At 39.9% G+C, this 18,256-nt stretch overlaps 1 protein-coding gene across 1 annotated transcript; it reads left to right on the top strand.

Moving 5' to 3' along the window:
* Window positions 1–572: 572 nt before the first annotated feature.
* Window positions 573–17,770, top strand: LOC101860305 (pre-mRNA-splicing factor ATP-dependent RNA helicase DHX16; the record flags this gene model as incomplete). The annotated part of the gene is given in 12 exon segments (XM_005090905.2): window positions 573–621; window positions 1,396–1,481; window positions 2,138–2,291; window positions 3,520–3,692; window positions 4,341–4,677; window positions 6,125–6,313; window positions 7,364–8,053; window positions 8,713–8,853; window positions 10,405–10,754; window positions 11,191–11,515; window positions 14,452–14,628; window positions 16,804–17,770. Coding segments are annotated over 12 exon segments (2,781 nt in total). The 3' UTR covers window positions 16,942–17,770.
* Between the last annotated feature and the right edge of the window lie 486 nt (window positions 17,771–18,256).

Raw genomic sequence — 18,256 nt, 5'->3', positions numbered from 1 at the left:
GCCAACAAAATTAAAAAAGCAAACAAAAGCAACAACAAGAACAGCAACAACAATGTGGCTACCTTCATTTGGGACCTCAGAAGGGAATAGTTTGTTTTCTTCATCTTGATTAGTCCTGCCTAAGACGGCCATCTTTCTTATACGACCACTTTTCTACTTGACAATGGGTTACTCTCTTACAGAGGTTCGAACTGTATTTTACATTTTAACTAAAGCAATTTTTATGTGAAATACTATGTAATGTTCTCACTTTTTTACTTGCTTTTTAAAGCGTAATCTGTCTGTTGTTTATTTTTTCCCCTTTTTGTTCTATCGTTGCTGAAGTGTGGATTTTAAGAGCACTATGGAAAGTACGGAAACTTTTTAGGTGTCATTTAGTATTTTGTTTCTGATATGAAATTTAGGATTTGGAAAGGTTGTTACACTTTGTTGAGTTATTGGTCGACACTTTTCTCTGTCTAGGTTCCTCACAAAGAGAAAAAAGAGAAGACACTGACAGCTGATCAGCAAAAGTTACTAGAAATAGAGGAAAAGAACAAGAACTATCAACTTTTAGATGCAGATGACGATGATGATGACGACGATGATGATGAGGAGGAAATGGAAGTTGAAACATTCAAGGTATTTCTATTTGACAGTGTCTTTTTCTTGCTGGTGATCTTAACATGAGAAATCATAAAAGGGTGCTGTATCTATTTATTTCATGTTTAGAGTCTCTTCCTCCCTCCCTCACTCCCTCCTTCTGTCTCTGTCTGTCTGTCTGTCTGTCTGTCTGTCTGTCTGTCTGTCTGTCTGTCTGTCTGTCTGTCTGTCTCTCTCTCTCTCTCTCTTTCTCTCTCTCTCTCTCTCTCTCTCTCTCTCTCTCTCTCTCTCTCTCTCTCTCTCTCTCTCTCTCTCTCTCTCTCTCTCTCTTTCTTTCTTTCTCTCTCTCTCTTTCTTTCTCTCTCTCTCTCTCTCTCTCTCTCTCTCTCTCTCTCTCTCTCTCTCTCTCTCTTTCACACACACACACACACACACACACACACACACACACACACACACACACACACACACACACACACACACACACACACCACACGAATTTACATATTGTCTGAGTGTGTGCCTGTCCACATCATGTGTTCATAAGCATCTGTACTAAACTAATGTCATGGAGAATGAATATGAGATGGTTTTTGTTTTAGAAGTGGTTTTACGGTGCTCGCAACTGCATAAGGTCATATGAGCACCAATGAGATGGTTAAAGATTTTCTTTACAAATGTTCCCTCATACCTTTTTTAACTCGCTATTGTCCGTCTGATACTCATGTCCATTGAAAAATAACGTTGTTTATGTAAAACGTACATAATTTCCTACATACTATATATCTTGTGGCTTTTTTTTCAACATTTCAGGCACCAAAGTTTGGAAGCCGCTCTAAACACCTGCGCAAGAAGAAGGAATCTTCATCCTCAGAAAGTGATGAAGAGGAAGAGGAGAGGTAAAAATATTTTGTTCAATACTGTTTCACATCTTTTCCTGTATTTTTGTATTTTTTTGGTAACATTCTCAGAAATGAGATGAAACCGGGTATGAGGATATCACGAAGACAAGAGTGCAAGTGTAATAAGTTCTGATCATCTCTTCACCTGCTTTGTCTTATGATTTCTGTTTCTTTTGTAACTGGCTTTTTGAGGATTTTAGTCATCATTGCTAGAGGGTTTGTTTATGCCTACCGAAAATTAAAGTGTATTTGCTACCGCCACGAACAAGTTTTAAATCCCCCCCCCCAATTTTTTTGTTGTTGCTTGATATGAATATGAAGTTTACATTTTTTTTTTCTTCAGAAAAATAAATTGGGAGCTACAGTTTGTGTATTGGGGTAAAACACAGTTTGTGCATTTAAAAAAAATTATTGTGCAAAAGTGTGTTGGAAACTGAAGACAGGATGTTTCATGTTGTGTGTGTTGTTTTTTTTGCAAATTGCTTCTTTGAAAAAATTTCGGGATGTGTGAATGAATGTTAGGGGTGTCTTCAGTATTGTAGGGTTTTGACGAATGATATTTATGAGAAACTCCTTTAAATCTACAAGTGTTTTGATTTTTCGCAATTTGTGTGGATTTTAAAGTATTTTCTTTGTATTTTTTTTTTAAACAGTGAAGAAGACAATCAGGGTGCCAGTTCAGATGATGATTCTGATCCTGACATGGAGAGAAAGAAAGACCTAAAGGAAAGAGATGAGTTTGCTAAAAGGTTGAGGGACAAGGATAAAGAAAAGACTCGGAGCGTCATGTCAAAGTCTGATAAAAAGGTTTGTTGTGGACATTTATTTTGATGAATGTCATTTGCATTTTTCAGTCTCATGTCTTTCTGTCTGTGAATACAACACAAATTATTTGGGATGCATCGTGGGGAAATCAGGTGCTCATAAAAATAACGAAATCAATTAAATAGGCATTTTTTTGGCCGTTGGGCATTTTTTTTCTTATTTTCTTATTTTTTTGCTCAACATCTTTCATATACGTATAAAAACACATTTCTGCGTGGATTTTACTGAAAAACATTGATCAAAGGCACAAAAAATGTAAATTTTACATTTCCAAGGGCTCTCAAGCTATGGAAATTACCAAACTTTGGTGGCCATTTTTTCGCTAAATTAACCTCTGAAACCAGGCGACCCTAACCTTCTTCAATCGCAAATATTCCAACTTTCTATTCAACATAGATGGATATTTTTGTCACCAATAGCAAGACAAAGAACAGGCTTTAAGATGATACCAATAACCCCATATGCCAAAAAATTGACAAGTGCCTAATTCCACCATGTCATGACACATTTGTAAGACTTGGCTTGGAGAGCCATATTTAAGGATTAAGATTGTGGTGCTCTTCAATTTTATGAGTAAAAGATTAAAACAGGAATCAGCACCATTAATAGTTCTCCACATTAATAGACGATTTTGTTTGCTCAAATCGTAAGCCATCTAAGATCACCATGACCACAACATCAAACTCTATAGCTTGAGAAGGCATTTCAAGTTCTTCAATTTCACATCAGTGGAAGATTTAACACAATTGGAAAATAAAGCGTGCCGTCAAATAGTGAGAACTACTTTGTAATGTGGTTTTATTCCTTCCTTATAACTTCCATCTTGTCCTTCGTTCACCATAAGTGTACCCATAGCTGCATCTCTGGAGATAGACTGACTGGTCTTGTTCTTCCTTTTTTTTTTCTCCATTATTTAAATGCCAGGATGTAAAGAAAAGGAGAGTAGTGGGTGTATTGGTGAATAAGACTAGGTATTTTAAACTTTTGATGGGGAGTCGATGGTTGGTGCTCTGGTGTGGTGTGCTCCTACTTTCCTATAACAAATCTATTGTCCTTATTTTCCCTCCTTTTCTTTGTACGTTACTCTTTAGTAACACTTCTTATCTTCGACACTTAACGTGACCTATTTGCGTTGCAAGTGCCGTAACACTGGTAGTTGCCACGAAAAACTTTTAATATATTGAATACTCTTTGCTTTCTTTCTTTCAAGGCATATGAAGAAGCAAAGAAAAGGCTAAAGCTGGAGCAGGAGGACAGGAAGAAGATCATCCCTGAGCTACGGAAGCAATCTCGGCGGGATTACCTGAAGAAGAGAGGCAACGACAAGCTGGAGGACCTTGAGGCGGACATTGAGGATGAGATTCGTTTTTTTGGAAAAGAAAAGTAAGGTTTAACTACAGTACCCCCAGCTGGTTTACAGTGTTAGTTGAAGAGAGAGGTAAAAAGGAGTGAGGGGGTTGTGTGTGTGTGTGAAAGTGTTTATTTAAGATAACAATATTATTTATTTTTTGTTGTTGTTGTAATTTGTTTGTTTTTTGGATTTTGGTAGGGTGAGGGTTTGGATGGGGTATCTTCTTATTTGGTAAATGTCAGATATTCATTAGATATGAGACATTATACAATATGTCTTCCTGTGATAGCTGGTGGCAGGTATTTATTGATTACAAGAGGATCTTTCAAATTATCTCGGTTGATATTATATCCTGGGGAAGTAATAAAGGAGAATTTTTAGTAAGATTGAGTCTTTATCGGGAACATATTTTCAGTATATTTATCATTGGTCTTTGGGGGGGGGGGGGGGGGTAAATAATCAGGGAAGTAAGATATTTAGTCAGAAGTAATATAGTGTAAAGCCCATAGAGCCTGCTGTTGAGCGGGGATATGCGCTATACAAATGCTATCTATTATTATCTATTATTATTAAGTAGAGAGTTGGGTTCTAATTTTTTAAGAAGTGAAATTTTAAAGTTATTTTGATTTTGCCAGCACATTAATAAATTTTATGTCTTATATTTTCTTTTTGTCTTCAAGGCTTACGAAACGGGAACAAAAGGATCTTGAGTACAAGAAGACTGTCCTAAAACTGGCCAAGGAGCATCGCGCAGCAGGAGAGCTGGAAAAGGTTGATCGTTATTACATACCCAAAGACGACGTCAAGCCTCAAGAGAAATATGTGGAAGACAAGTCAGAGCAGCGCATGGGCTCCGAGCAATCTCGGTGGGAGGAGGAACACCTCAGCGCAGCCATCATGAAGTTTGGGGCCAAGGATGCCAAAGATAAAAAGAAGTCGAAGGACTATGAGGTTATCATGGATGAAGAGATAGAGTTTGTGCAGACGCTTAAGATGCCCGGAACAGTGAAAGATAAGGTGAGTGTGGGGGAGTTTGGTAGACGAGTATTTCGGATAAATGGTGATTTTTATAATGAGTTTTGACCCTTGAAAACTAGGACAAATGTTTAAACTAAGATTAGTCAGGGTTTCACTGTTTGTAAACAAATTAATAAAGAGGAAGACCAAAATTGAGGTACAAAGACACCTGCAAAAACAGCTTATCTAAGCTTGGAGTAGATGTTAGCATCTGGGAAGAAATAGCTGAAGACAGGAAAACATGGAGGAAAATGATAAAGGAACGAACTATAATGCTAGAGAGCAGCTTTAGAAACAACCAGGCTGAGAAGCGCCAACGACGAAAGGAAAACAGCGGACATACAGAGCTTCGATCTACGTCACTGACATGCAAGCACTGCGACAGAATATGCGCTTCAAACATAGGAAGAATTAGCCATGAAAGAAGCTGCATGAAGAAAACCTTGAGACCATCTTAAGCTAAGCTAAATTGACCGTCTGCATAGACGAAAAGAGCCATATTATAATAAAGAGTAAGTGTGGAAAGTATTGCTCAATGGGAGTCGAAGTAGGACTTGCATTGAATTGGATCTTGATTAATGTTATACAGGGTTACAGTTGTAAAAAAAATTGTAGAGCCCTGTTTTGGATATTTACGAAAATATTAAATGCATTTAAAAACATGTTATAGCGCACATAGAATCAAAAGCTTCTGCCTTTTCAAATGATATGTGATTGTTGAGGTCTTTAAAGTTTTAGCTTTTTGGCCTCTCAGAATGTACATTTTTTAGGCATGGACAATGCGTTCTATAGCAACTGTAACTGTATGATTTAAGTCCTCAACAGTAGAGGAATTTTGAATTTTGGCAATGTATGCGAGCTTATTGATTTTCATTGGCAGTAAATGTAAGTGGAGTTTGCTGTCAGGGGCTCAAGAAAAGTATATTAAGTGTCATATTTCTTCTGTGGAGGGAATCTTTCTAGTACCATATACAATAGTGGAGTGAATAGAATTTGAATTGGTAATGTAACTACAAGCGAACTCAACCCTCTTTTCAATTTCTTTATGCTACATCAAGGAGTGATGTTGACCCCTGGTCTTTGGCAAGCAGACTCATCCTGCAGAGTTCAAGTGGTTTTTTTTTTTTGTTAGACAGTATTTCGTGCTGTGATTTCTACCTGGAAGTTGATTTTCTAGCTTTTACTTTTTTAAGTTTGTATCATAGGACACATACTTGAAAAGAGAAAACCTGTGTTGTGAATGTGTGGTTGATTGAGTCGCTTCTAACTTTTTACGAAATGGTTTTAATAAGTATGAAGAGTGAAAAGTGACATTTTTTTGTTGCAAAATGTGTAAACATAGAATATGTGTTATATGACTGAATGACCATTCTGAACTATGGATGTGATTATGTTTCGCTATTGAATATGTTAAACATAGTATTAACTATCACTGACTCTACTTCAGGTCAAAGAAAAGAAATCTGCGCCAAAACTTGACAAGAAATCATCCATAGAGGAAACGAAAAAGAGCCTCCCGATCTACCCGTTCAAGAAGGATCTGATTCGGGCAGTGCGAGACCACCAGGTCCTCATCATTGAAGGAGAAACAGGCTCAGGGAAAACCACACAGGTCCCTCAATATCTCCACGAAGCTGTAAGTTAACAGAGGGTTTTGACGATGTCATAATTCTTGTCATGAACATTTGCGGGTAAAATTTTTTAAAAAAATGTGGATTGATGAAGCTTCTGTTGCTTTGTATCATCTGTTGTACATCTTCTCTTTTCTGCTCAAGGTATTCTTGCTGGGAAATGAGCGAAAGTGTCAAAATTAACATTAAAATCAAGTGCCCTGAGGTGGAAGAGCTTTGTCTATACCTAAGAGATCTTTGGGGGGGGGGGGGTCTGAGGAAGGTAACCCAGGGGTTTATTGTTTTAGAGATGTAGATATTTCTTGGCAGTGTTTTGCAAAGGGTGTCGTTCCACATCAAGAAATGCTCATGCTTCAGAGGATGTAAGATTACCCATATTTGTGTGAAATTGAATTGTGGGCATTGTACTGACATGTTCTTTTCCTTCCAAAGAGTACTTCCAGAATTTTGTCAATATAAAAAAAATTAACTGATTTACCCCTGTTCTAAAGTATTCTCAGGTTTGGAAATGTTTGTGAGGTTACTTGGGTTGTTTTTTTTAGTTCACCAAGGAAACAAAAGGCGCTGCAGTATTACAGACTGCCAAACTTTGGAGGGTTCTAATTGCTTTCCATATTGCTTAAAGTTTTATTGCTTATGGAGACTATTATACATATCTGGTGAGGGACAAGCTCTTCATTTCCATTTGAGTAATTTGACCTAGCTTGATTTAGCTTTTGTTGTGCAAATTTACACTCTGAAATTTTGTGATAATGGACTCTTCTACCTCTTTCTAAATGCCAAATCCTCCAAATTTAAGCTTTCTTTACGTATTACAAAATCTTCAGTGCATGAGTATGAGTCTGCACTTGTAGCTCATAAGGGGTTCCTGTTAGGTAATACCTATGTTGTGCTTAGAGGAGACATATAGTCTGGATAGTTGATATATTTAATAGCCTATATTGTATAATCTATGGAAATATAAATTTAGGACATCATTTACTCTTGAAATATGGAAATCCTAATCCTAATTGTCAAATGATATAATTTAATAACACACATCCGTTGTTTTGCAGGGATTCACAAAGAAAGGTATGAAAGTGGGCTGCACCCAGCCTCGCAGAGTAGCAGCCATGTCTGTGGCGGCTCGTGTGGCAGACGAGATGGGCTGGAAGCTGGGGAACGAGGTGGGCTACAGTATCAGGTTCGAGGACTGCACCTCCGAGCGTACCATTCTCAAGTACATGACGGACGGCATGCTTCTCCGAGAGTTTCTCAGTGAGCCAGACCTGGCCAGCTACAGTGTGCTCATCATCGACGAGGCCCACGAGCGCACGCTGCACACCGATGTGTTGTTTGGTCTCGTCAAAGATATTTCACGCTTCCGCCCAGACTTAAAATTATTGATCTCCAGTGCTACCCTGGATGCTCAGAAATTCTCTGAGTTTTTTGACGATGCGCCGATTTTCAGAATTCCCGGTCGGAGGTACCCAGTGGATATTTACTACACGAAAGCGCCAGAAGCGGATTATTTAGATGCAGCTGTGGTCTCAGTGTTGCAGATTCATGTGACTCAGCCTATGGGAGACATTTTGGTATTTCTTACTGGACAGGAGGAGATTGAAACAGCTAATGAATTTTTGTTAGAAAGGACTAGAAAGCTGGGTTCTAAAATCAAAGAATTGATAGTGCTTCCCATTTATTCAACATTGCCTTCAGAAATGCAAGCCAAGATTTTTGAACCGACGCCTCCAAATGCAAGAAAGGTAGGAAAATATTTATTTTCCTTCTTTGATTGGTTATTCTTTTATTCTTTTTTGCTTTTTTTGGATGGACTGCTCCTTGTTTCATACATGGCTGTTTTTTTCTTCTAAAGTCAGATTTTATTATTTTGACTTTGCTGTGTGATGTTTGATAGTCTATGTTCTTGTTTGACAGAAATGCATTCATCGATGGTATACTTTAGTTTGCTTTTCAGTATAACTGGCACATTCAAAACCAGATTGCTTCTTTTTAGACTGAACACAATGTTGGTCAATGAAATGGGAATTGAGTCTGGTAGTATAAAATTGCTTTTCAGTTCTCTTTTATTTTATATATTTCAACTGGTCACTGTAAAGGACTTTGTAACTATTGCTTTCAAGCTCTTTTCTTGGTATGGTGCTACAACTGGTTAAATATTATTCCTGCTATAGCAAGTTAAGATTTTAGTGTGAGGATTAAGGAATTGTGCAAAAGTTGTTGCAACTGTTCTGCAGCAAGTTTGTTACAAATTCGGCACTTTGAAGCAGTTCTATGGTGTCATCGAATAATTTATGATGAAAATTGACAGCATTCTTGTATTTTCAGGGACCACAGTATGTTTAAAGCAAGTTTGAGATTTTAGGAAAAAATTTTTTTTATCCTCTTTCTGTACAAATTTCAGGTGATTTTGGCCACCAACATCGCAGAGACATCCCTCACTATTGATGGAATTGTGTACGTCATAGACCCTGGTTTCTGCAAGCAGAAGAGCTACAACGCAAGAACTGGAATGGAGTCCCTGGTTGTGACCCCAGTCTCAAAGGTAGAGTATGTTGAACTAGTCATAAACGAAGAAAATTTCACAGATCATACTGTATACTCATGTTTTGTTCATTTATGTTGAATATAAAACGTTTAAGTGACATTTTAGAGCTTCTTACCACTGAAGAGAAGTTAAGCATGAATTCACAGTATTGTCTGTTGACAGTCAATGCATTGTGTTGAAGGGAGTACTTTACACTGTTACTATTGGCACTATTTTTGGCTCAGTAAAAGTAATTAAGAGTTGACATTTTGAATAATCGACATCATTCCGTTACAGATTTTTAAAAAAATGATTTTAGATTTTTTGGGGTCTTATTAAGCAAAAAAAAAGAAAAAGTTCAAATAAGAGAAAAAGATAGATGAAGGGCCTCAGTAGAAGACAATTAAAATAGAAACTCTAAATCTGTAACAAGCATTGCTTTTTGTGTTGCTGAGAGATATTTTTATTTTGAATTTAGGGTTTCTTTCCCTCTTCCTTAGATGATAATGGCGTCGGTGGCCTATTGGTATTAGGCTCTCGGACTCGCTAACGCAAGGTTATGGGTTTGAATCCCACCAGGGGCCCGACGTTTTGTCTTAGGGAAAGGCACTTTACACTAATTTTCTTCACTTCACCCAGGGGAGAATGGGTACCCAGCTATAGACAGCACAAGATCTACTCAGTTTGTCAGTGTTGGAGCGCTTAATCGGGCTGCTTGAACTGTATGCTTCCCGGGAAGCCGAGAATATTTCAGAGTGCTATAGGGTCTGCTGGGGTAATAATATAGTGTAAAGCGCATAGAGCTTGTTGTTGAGTAGGTGTGTGTGCTATACAAGTACTATTTATTATTATTATATTTGAAAATTCCTTTAGTTGTGCTGATAGGCATACAAAATATTTGGTTAATGACCCTGTCCACTCCTAACTGTTTGTTACTTAAATGGCCTGTCACTAACTTTAAAGGATTTTAATATAAACTATTTGCTTCCTTAGTTTCTCTCTGGTGTTGATGATTCAGAAAGTGCTAAAATTATTAAGAGCCTAGAGAACTCTCAAATGTTTCTCCTTCCCTCACAGGAAGAGAAACTGCCTAAACTGGGCTAAAGATGTGAGTTTTATTTTACAAGTTGTCACATATTAGAGAGATTGTGACTCACACATCTAAATATTAATCTTATTTTAGGTATCATCATTGCCTTTCTCACCTTGAGTCAGGGTATAGGCCATGAACATACACTTTCCACCTTTCCCTATCCTGGGCTAGCCTCTTGATGTTTCTCCATGTCTTCCCACTTTTCTGTACATCGATTTCCTTCATTGTTCCTGCACTTGCAGAAGCTCCTCTGTCTCCCAAGATCGAAAAATAAATAGGCATGTCTGTCCGTGTCTGTTACTTTCAGTTTTTACAGGGTTGGGTAGTTGGTCCTCCGCAAACTGGCACTATTTGGGAGACCAGACCTACGTACCTTTTGTCACCTCTTACGACATGCAGTATCATGACAGGTGTTAATTCTAGGTACGACGAGGTGTAAATAATTTTCTTTTCATCTTGTCCTTTTCACTTTTCAGGCATCAGCCAATCAGCGGGCCGGGCGGGCAGGACGAGTCTCTGCGGGAAAATGTTTCCGCCTCTACACCGCCTGGGCCTACAAGAACGAGCTGGAGGACAACTCGGTGCCGGAGATCCAGCGCACCAACCTGGGCAACGTGGTCCTGCTGCTCAAGTCCCTGGGGATCAACGACCTCTTGAACTTTGACTTCATGGACCCCCCTCCTCACGAGACCCTGGTGCTGGCCCTGGAGCAGCTGTACGCCCTGGGCGCCCTCAACCACATGGGTGAGCTGACCAAGCTGGGCAGACGTATGGCCGAGTTCCCAGTGGACCCCATGATGTCCAAGATGATTCTGGCCTCGGAGAAGTGAGTCGAATAGAATTGTCTGTTGTCAAAATATTAAAAAACTCTTTCTTTTTTTTTACAGACATATTTATTATGGATCAAAGTAGCATCTTCCCTCAGATATTGACTTTTTCTCACCTTTCCCACGGAAAAAAAAACCCCCTCACCACTTTCATGCTGTATAAAGTCATGTTCTATTTTTTCCTATCCTGTAAAATGACATTTAAAAAGAATCACAAGTCGTTTTCTAATTTCAGTCAGCACTGATCCTCTTGAAAGTTTCCTTTCATTTTTTTTTCAAGTTATTTCTGATAGTTTTTTCCCTGCACGGCATTTTTAGATACCTCATTAACTTGTGTAATTTGACACATCTTCCTAACTCTCAAGCACTTTAGATACCTCATCGTCTGATGTGTCATTTGGCTCATCTTCTAAACTCTGAACTTACTTAACTCAGGTACAAGTGCTCCAAAGAAATCATCACCATCGGGGCAATGCTGTCCGTGAACAACGCCATTTTCTACCGGCCCAAAGACAAAATAGTGCACGCAGACACGGCGCGTCAGAACTTCTTTGTCCCCGGTGGCGATCACCTCACGCTACTCAACGTGTACAACCAATGGGAGGAGACGGAATACTCCACGCAGTGGTGCTACGAGAACTACATTCAGCACCGGTCGATGAAAAGGGCACGGGACGTCAGGGACCAGCTGGAGGGGTTGTTGGAGAGGGTGGAGATTGAGGTCACTTCCAATCAGAATGATACTGTGGCCATTAGAAAGGTGAGCTTCCAATCAGAATGATACTGTGGCCATCAGAAAGGTGAGCTTCCAACCAGAATGATAACGTGGCCTTCAGAAAGGTGAGCTTCCAACCAGAATGATGACGTGGCCATCAGAAAGGTGAGCTTCCATTCGGAATGATGCTGTAGCCATCAGAAAGGGGAGCTGGTGTTTATTTTGAGTGAAGAGATAATATAGTCGAAACTGTCTAAGATGGCTGCCCATTGTCGAGGAGAAAAGTGGCTGCCTCAGACAGGAGGCCGACTTACACAGTGTCGTTGTTATGTGAAAAATAAGCAAGGGGGAATGGGCAGTGGTTGTTTGTACAGGTGATTGTCTTATACAGGTGGTCATGGCCGTTACAGTAGGTCAGACTGTACATTTATTATTTTAAAAAATTATAGTAGAGGGTTTTACGGCGCTCGCAACTGCATAAGGTCATATGAGCGCCATGAGTACATTAATTAGACCTGCATGTTTGCCGACAATCGTCTGAAATCCGACAATCGCGACCCGACCCGCGAACCGGCCGATGCTATCGCTAGGCCCGCCTAGTAACAGTCAATGTGCGTAGTGCGAGGCCTGGCCGACTGCCAGCGACCCCTTTTTCTCCCGTCGGCTTCGTCGGCACTTTCGTTTTCGTGCCGACCGCCGACGCGCGCACCGCCGACTGCCGACGTCGGCGTTTCCGACATAATTGTCGGAACCTAAGTAGAAATGCGAATACGAAAAAGGACGACAACTTAAATTATCTACTTTCAGTTTCGTGCTCGAGCGGCCATTTTCAATTTCGTTTGTTGACTAATTCAATTGTTCAGATCGTGTGGGTTCATTCAAGTCCGACTCTCTTGTTCTAATAGAATCTAGATCTAGATTTATATAGAGATCATTATAGACCTCAATGGAGGATTCATAATCCAATTGTATTGTGTCAAACCCTATCATAGGTTGTGCTGTAATATTAATATTGGTAAAAATAAGCATTTCATCAGGTGCGTGAATTATTTATTATTATTATTATATTTAGATCTATAGTCTAGATTCTAGATCTAGATCTAGTTAGATATCTAGATATAGATCTAGATCTAGCTAGATCTAGATCTAGAATCTAGACTCAGCTGAGTCCCTCTGTTCGGAATCGGATGCGGATTTCTAGTTCAAAGCCTAGAATCTATTCCTATTCACTTGTTCTTCAGGATCTAGATCTAGATTTTTCTATATCTAGATCTAGATCTAGATTTATTTTTTAGATTACTAGTCTAGTAGATCTAGATATCTAGATCTAGATCTATAGTCTATATGGAGGATTCATATTCCAATTCTATTGTGTTATTGTATCAAACCCTATAGCAATGTAGATGTAAGCCATATAGATATAAAATTTAGATCTAGATCTAGATCTAGAATCTATATGCTCCTTGTTTGTTTTGGAGTGTGGTTTTTTAATTAAATTTTTTTTTTCATTTAGTACTTGTTTTGGCCTTTTTACATGCGAATCCCTTTAAGATGAGGCCCGATGCAGGTTCTTTTTGGGGTAGGGTTAGGGTTAGGTCTCTTCTTTATTGTGTTTGTTGGGGTGGTCGCTCGTTACTCGGATGTCCTTCCTTATGACACCCACTAAGGCTTTTTTGGGGGGGCGGGGGGGGGGGGGGGGGGGTTGCGCAAAATTTTCAGACAATCTGGTTGAGGCTCACATGCAGGTCTAATTAATTGGATAACGGTCATTTAATGCAGGAGTTCAGCGAGAAAGGCACACAGAAACAATAGAGAGAAAGAAAAAAAGTGGGATCTACCAATGATTCTTTCCAACCATCCACTGTGTGATTTTGGATGAGATGATTCGGTTTCTAAGTGTGTTAATAAATTAGCAAATCAGCATATTTTTTTTTTCTCATGTGTTGGTGTAAGATCTGTTAGTATTGATGAAACTGCTCAACTGCTACAGGTGAGAAGTCTACACATCAGTATCATGCACAATGATATTGTGCTTCGAGAAAATCATTAAAATTTCTTTTTTAATGAAAAGCTGATGGAAGCTAAAAAAAAAAAAAGACTGATAATACACTGAAATTTTGATTTTTGTTGTTGCTGGTGTTCTTTGATACTTTTACTTTTTACTTTTCAGAAAATATAGTGGTATCAATGTCCTATCATGCACCCAGTATCAACTGTGAAACTTGATATTTTGAGAAGATTTTTAAAGAGGTTTGTCAGTTCAGAGATACAATGCTTGCCTCTTTTCCCACAGTTTTACCCCAGTTTGAATAGGATGATTTTCCAATTTTTCCTGGGTTTTTCATTTCCTTGGTGAGCCTGTTAGGGTCCAGCTACCTGAAGGTTTGGGTGAAAAAGGTCTTTGGCACATTATATGATTGAACAAATGACAGTCGACATACGCTGGAATCTGAAAGAGTGTGTGTGTTTATGTGGGGATTGGGATGGGAAGGGGGGTAGGAAAAGAAATAACCGCCTTTGTTGTATTGCTGTTGGAAATGTAGGCCTATAGCAGCTATTTTGTAGATATATGCTTCTCTGACTGACTGAGCAGATAGTTGTTGGATGCTGTGATGTGACTTGCTCTATCTACTTCTTTTCAATGTTATTGTTATCCTAAATGTTCCTAAAGATAGGTGGTGATTTTCTTCTTGGCTCACCATTGTTTTTTTATGAGCTGCTTTAATGTCTCCTGTCGGTGGGCATTTGGTGCAGAATGCTACTTCTTTCCTAATTTAACATCTATCCTCCTTATTTCTCCTCCTTCATTTCTATGTATGTTACTGTTCTAATCATCGGCACTTATATGACCTAACTCTTTTTGCAAGTTCTGTAAAATTCGTACTAAAATTTAAAAGAGAATTTACTCTTGTACTCAAAATCGTGCTTTGTGCTTTCAAGAATAACTTGGGTTTTTGTTTTGATTTTGTTTCTCATTGCAGGCAGTCACAGCTGGTTATTTCTACCACACCGTTCGGCTGACAAAAGGAGGCCAGTACAAGACAGTCAAGTCCCAGCAGACAGTGATGGTCCACCCCAACAGTTGTTTGTTTGAGGAGCACCCAAGGTGGCTGGTCTACTTTGAACTTGTCTTCACCACAAAGGAGTTTATGAGACAGGTCAGTACTTTTTTATATCTTTATTTTTAAAAAAAATTTGGGGGTAAGTGTTTTACGACGCTTGCAACTGCATAATATTAAGGTCATATGAGTGCACGGGACACATTAAACTTTTTCAGTTGGTAGGAAATTTTGAATTTTGCCCGCGTGGCAGCTGAAGCCTACTCTTATCGATTTTAGACCACCAAGGGATCTTTAACGTACGCAACTTACACACAGGCCCTCCGAGATTGTTCGCCCTTGTCCGAGAAGGCTAGGTCACAGGTGTAGATCTTTCCTACCCGAAGATCAGGGGTGTGGCTGAAAGACAGCAGTAAGAAGGAGCCAAGGAGTAGCAGCAGAAAGGATGCAGAAAGAGTCAGGAGCCCAGAGGAGGGGGCAAAGGTGAGGGGGTTGGGGCAGAAAGTGGAGACGGAAGCAGACGACAGAACATTGCTGGAGAGCAGGAAAGGAGGTGAAAGGAGACAATTTTAGAGAAGAAAATTTTTCGGTCGCTACCCAGATTTGAACCCGGGACCTTTGAATGAGGGACCAACACCTTAACCTCTAGGCCACGAGAGCGCCCCCTAAATCTTTATTACCCAGATGCTGGCACTTTGGTTTGGTGTTTCAGCCCGCACGCATGCACGCGCTCACTCACACATGTACACACATACACACACACTCACTCTCTCACACATGTACATGAGCACACGCGCTCACTCTCTCACACATGTACATGAGCACACGCGCTCACTCTCTCACACATGTACATGAGCACACGCGCTCACTCTCTCACACATGCACACGCACTCACTCTCTCACACATGCACACGGGCACACGCACTCACTCTCTCACACATGTACATGAGCCCGCACGCATGCACACGCACTCACTCTCTCACACATGTACATGAGCGCACACACACACACACACGCACTCACTCTCTCACACATGTACATGAGCGCACACACACACACACACACACTCACTCTCTCACACATGTACACACATACACACACACACACACGCACTCACTCTCTCACACATGTACATGAGCGCACACACACACACACACGCACTCACTCTCTCACACATGTACATGAGCGCACACACACACACACGCACTCACTCTCTCACACATGTACATGAGCGCACACACACACACACACGCACTCACTCTCTCACACATGTACACGGGCACACACACACACGCACTCACTCTCTCACACATGCACATGAGCGCACACACACACACGCACTCACTCTCTCACACATGCACACGGGCACACACACACACACACGCACGCACTCACTCTCTCACACATGCACACGAGCGCACACACACACACGCACTCACTCACTCTCTCACACATGTACACGAGCGCACACACATACACACACGCACTCACTCTCTCACACATGCACATGAGCGCACACACACACACACGCACTCACTCACTCACACATGCACATGAGCGCACACACACACACGCACTCACTCACTCTCTCACACATGCACACGAGCGCACACACACACACGCACTCACTCACTCTCTCATGTTTTTTTCCCTTAAAAAAAAAATTTAGACTGTTGTAAGTAATAGAAGGTTATGTCCTGGATGTCCAAAGGGATTCAGAAATGTGAGTCCAGTCGAAATTCTGTGATTGAAAACTTTATTCTTTTCAGAAATGATTACTATGCATTCAAAGTGCATCTTCATCATTCAGTTGTTAACTTCTACATCCCCCCCTTCCCCCCTCCTTCCCCCCCAAAATGTATAAGAAAGGTCCATTGCTGTTTAGGCTGTTGCGAGTAATAAGAGCTTCATGTCTCAGATGTCCAAAATGGTTCTGGCTTTGGAGAAGTGAGTCCATCAAAACATTGTGCGCCCAGTGAGACTGCGATGTAAATGAGCCTGGTGTGTAGTCTTGACATACTGTTTTTTAACCCGCGTTGTTTTGGAAGTTTTCACACTGCAGAACCTGCCTGGCTGAGTGCTGTTTGAGGCAGATGTTAAATTTGAAATTGGTTTTATTTCATGGCCTCATTGTGTTGAAATAAGCATTGCCATGAAGAAATACTATGAAATGTCACCTTTGAAGATCCAGATTCTTTTTAAAGAAAACTGTTCACCTTTAGTAGATCTATTTTCCAATACTAATATGGTGTCTGATTTACTCTCTTATTATAGGTGATGGAAATTGAGAACCTTTGGCTCCTGGAGGTGGCACCCCATTACTACAGGGCTAAGGACCTAGAGGATGGCTCTGGCAAGAAACTCCCAAAGAAGATGGGCAAGGCCAAGGAAGACCTTGTACGGAATTACTGAGAATATGGAGTAAATTTTTCGCCACATCAGAGATAGTGATGTCTTGTACTTGCTGGTTTAAAAAAAAATGAGATTCAACTCCATGGTTCTGTGCATTCAGTCGATTTTGCTTCAGAAAACCATTTTCCAAAATTGGATGTCAATGAGAGAAATCTGGTTGGGGAAGGGCAATTTCACAATGTAGAGCGCTTTGATCTGTGTACAAAAACTAGTTCTCTGGATACAGTTCAGAAAAAGTAATGTTGCTTCTGTGTTAAAGACTATAGTATGATGTCAAGTTCTTTGATGACTGCACAAATGAATTTTTGCTTGTGAGAGATCAATAGGATGAGTTATATGATCTGTCCCATGTGCTGTTGATGGGGAAAGCTGGAAGGAACCTTCGGTAGCTAATAAATGTTGTGAACCACAAACATGTACTCTCCGGCTCCTCCAAGAATACAGTCATACTATCATGTGCCTGTTATTTTATTTAAAAGTTGTTCGTCCTTGATTGTATGGCTGCGATAATTTTTGTTGAAGGTGTTTGTAAATTTGCATCTTGAACCAATCTTTCATAACCTTTCGAATAATTTCATTTTCTCCAAATTTTCTTTTTTTGTGACGTAAAGTGTTTTATCCACCATTAATTTCATCATTCAAAGGTGAAATGCTCCGTTTAGAAGTATGGTACTGAATTAGCCTACAGAAATGTAGCCGACATACTTAGGATTTGCCTGAAGATGTTTGCAAAGACTGTACAGACCGTAGTGGAAACACTCTTGATGAAGGAATGAAGGAACCAAAGCCTGCAAACTCATATGTGAGGCATCGTGGTAAAATTGGGCGCTCGTCAAATTAATTAAATTAAGAAACCAGCATTTTTCTGGCTTTTTTTTTTTTTTTCATATGTTCTTTGGGGGGGGGGGGGGTCGGCATCTTTCATGTTCAACTGAAAAAAACCCCCCCATTTCTGTGACCATTTTATAGAAAAACGATCAAAGGAACAAAAATTGTAACTTTGCAGTTTTCAAGAACACACAAGCTTTGGAAGTCATCACACTTTGGTGGCCATTTTCTCCCTAATTTTACCTATGACACCAGACAAACCCCACCTCCTTCAATCGCAAATACGTGGACTTTTGTTCAAGATAGATGGCGGGTTTATTTTTATCAAAAGTGAGACAAATGAACAAGCTTTAAGATAATACCAATAACTCCACATGTTCAAAAATGACAAGCGCCTGATTTTACCACCTCGTGACACATGTAAAAGTTTCTGTTAAGTTTACTGCTCTCTATTTGCAGTGGGAACAAGCTACTACTACTAGCTCTG

The sequence above is a fragment of the Aplysia californica genome, unplaced genomic scaffold (assembly GCF_000002075.1).
Source record: "Aplysia californica isolate F4 #8 unplaced genomic scaffold, AplCal3.0 scaffold00023, whole genome shotgun sequence".
NCBI classification, from domain to species: domain Eukaryota; kingdom Metazoa; phylum Mollusca; class Gastropoda; order Aplysiida; family Aplysiidae; genus Aplysia; species Aplysia californica.
This window is presented reverse-complemented; position numbering and strand designations above follow the sequence as displayed.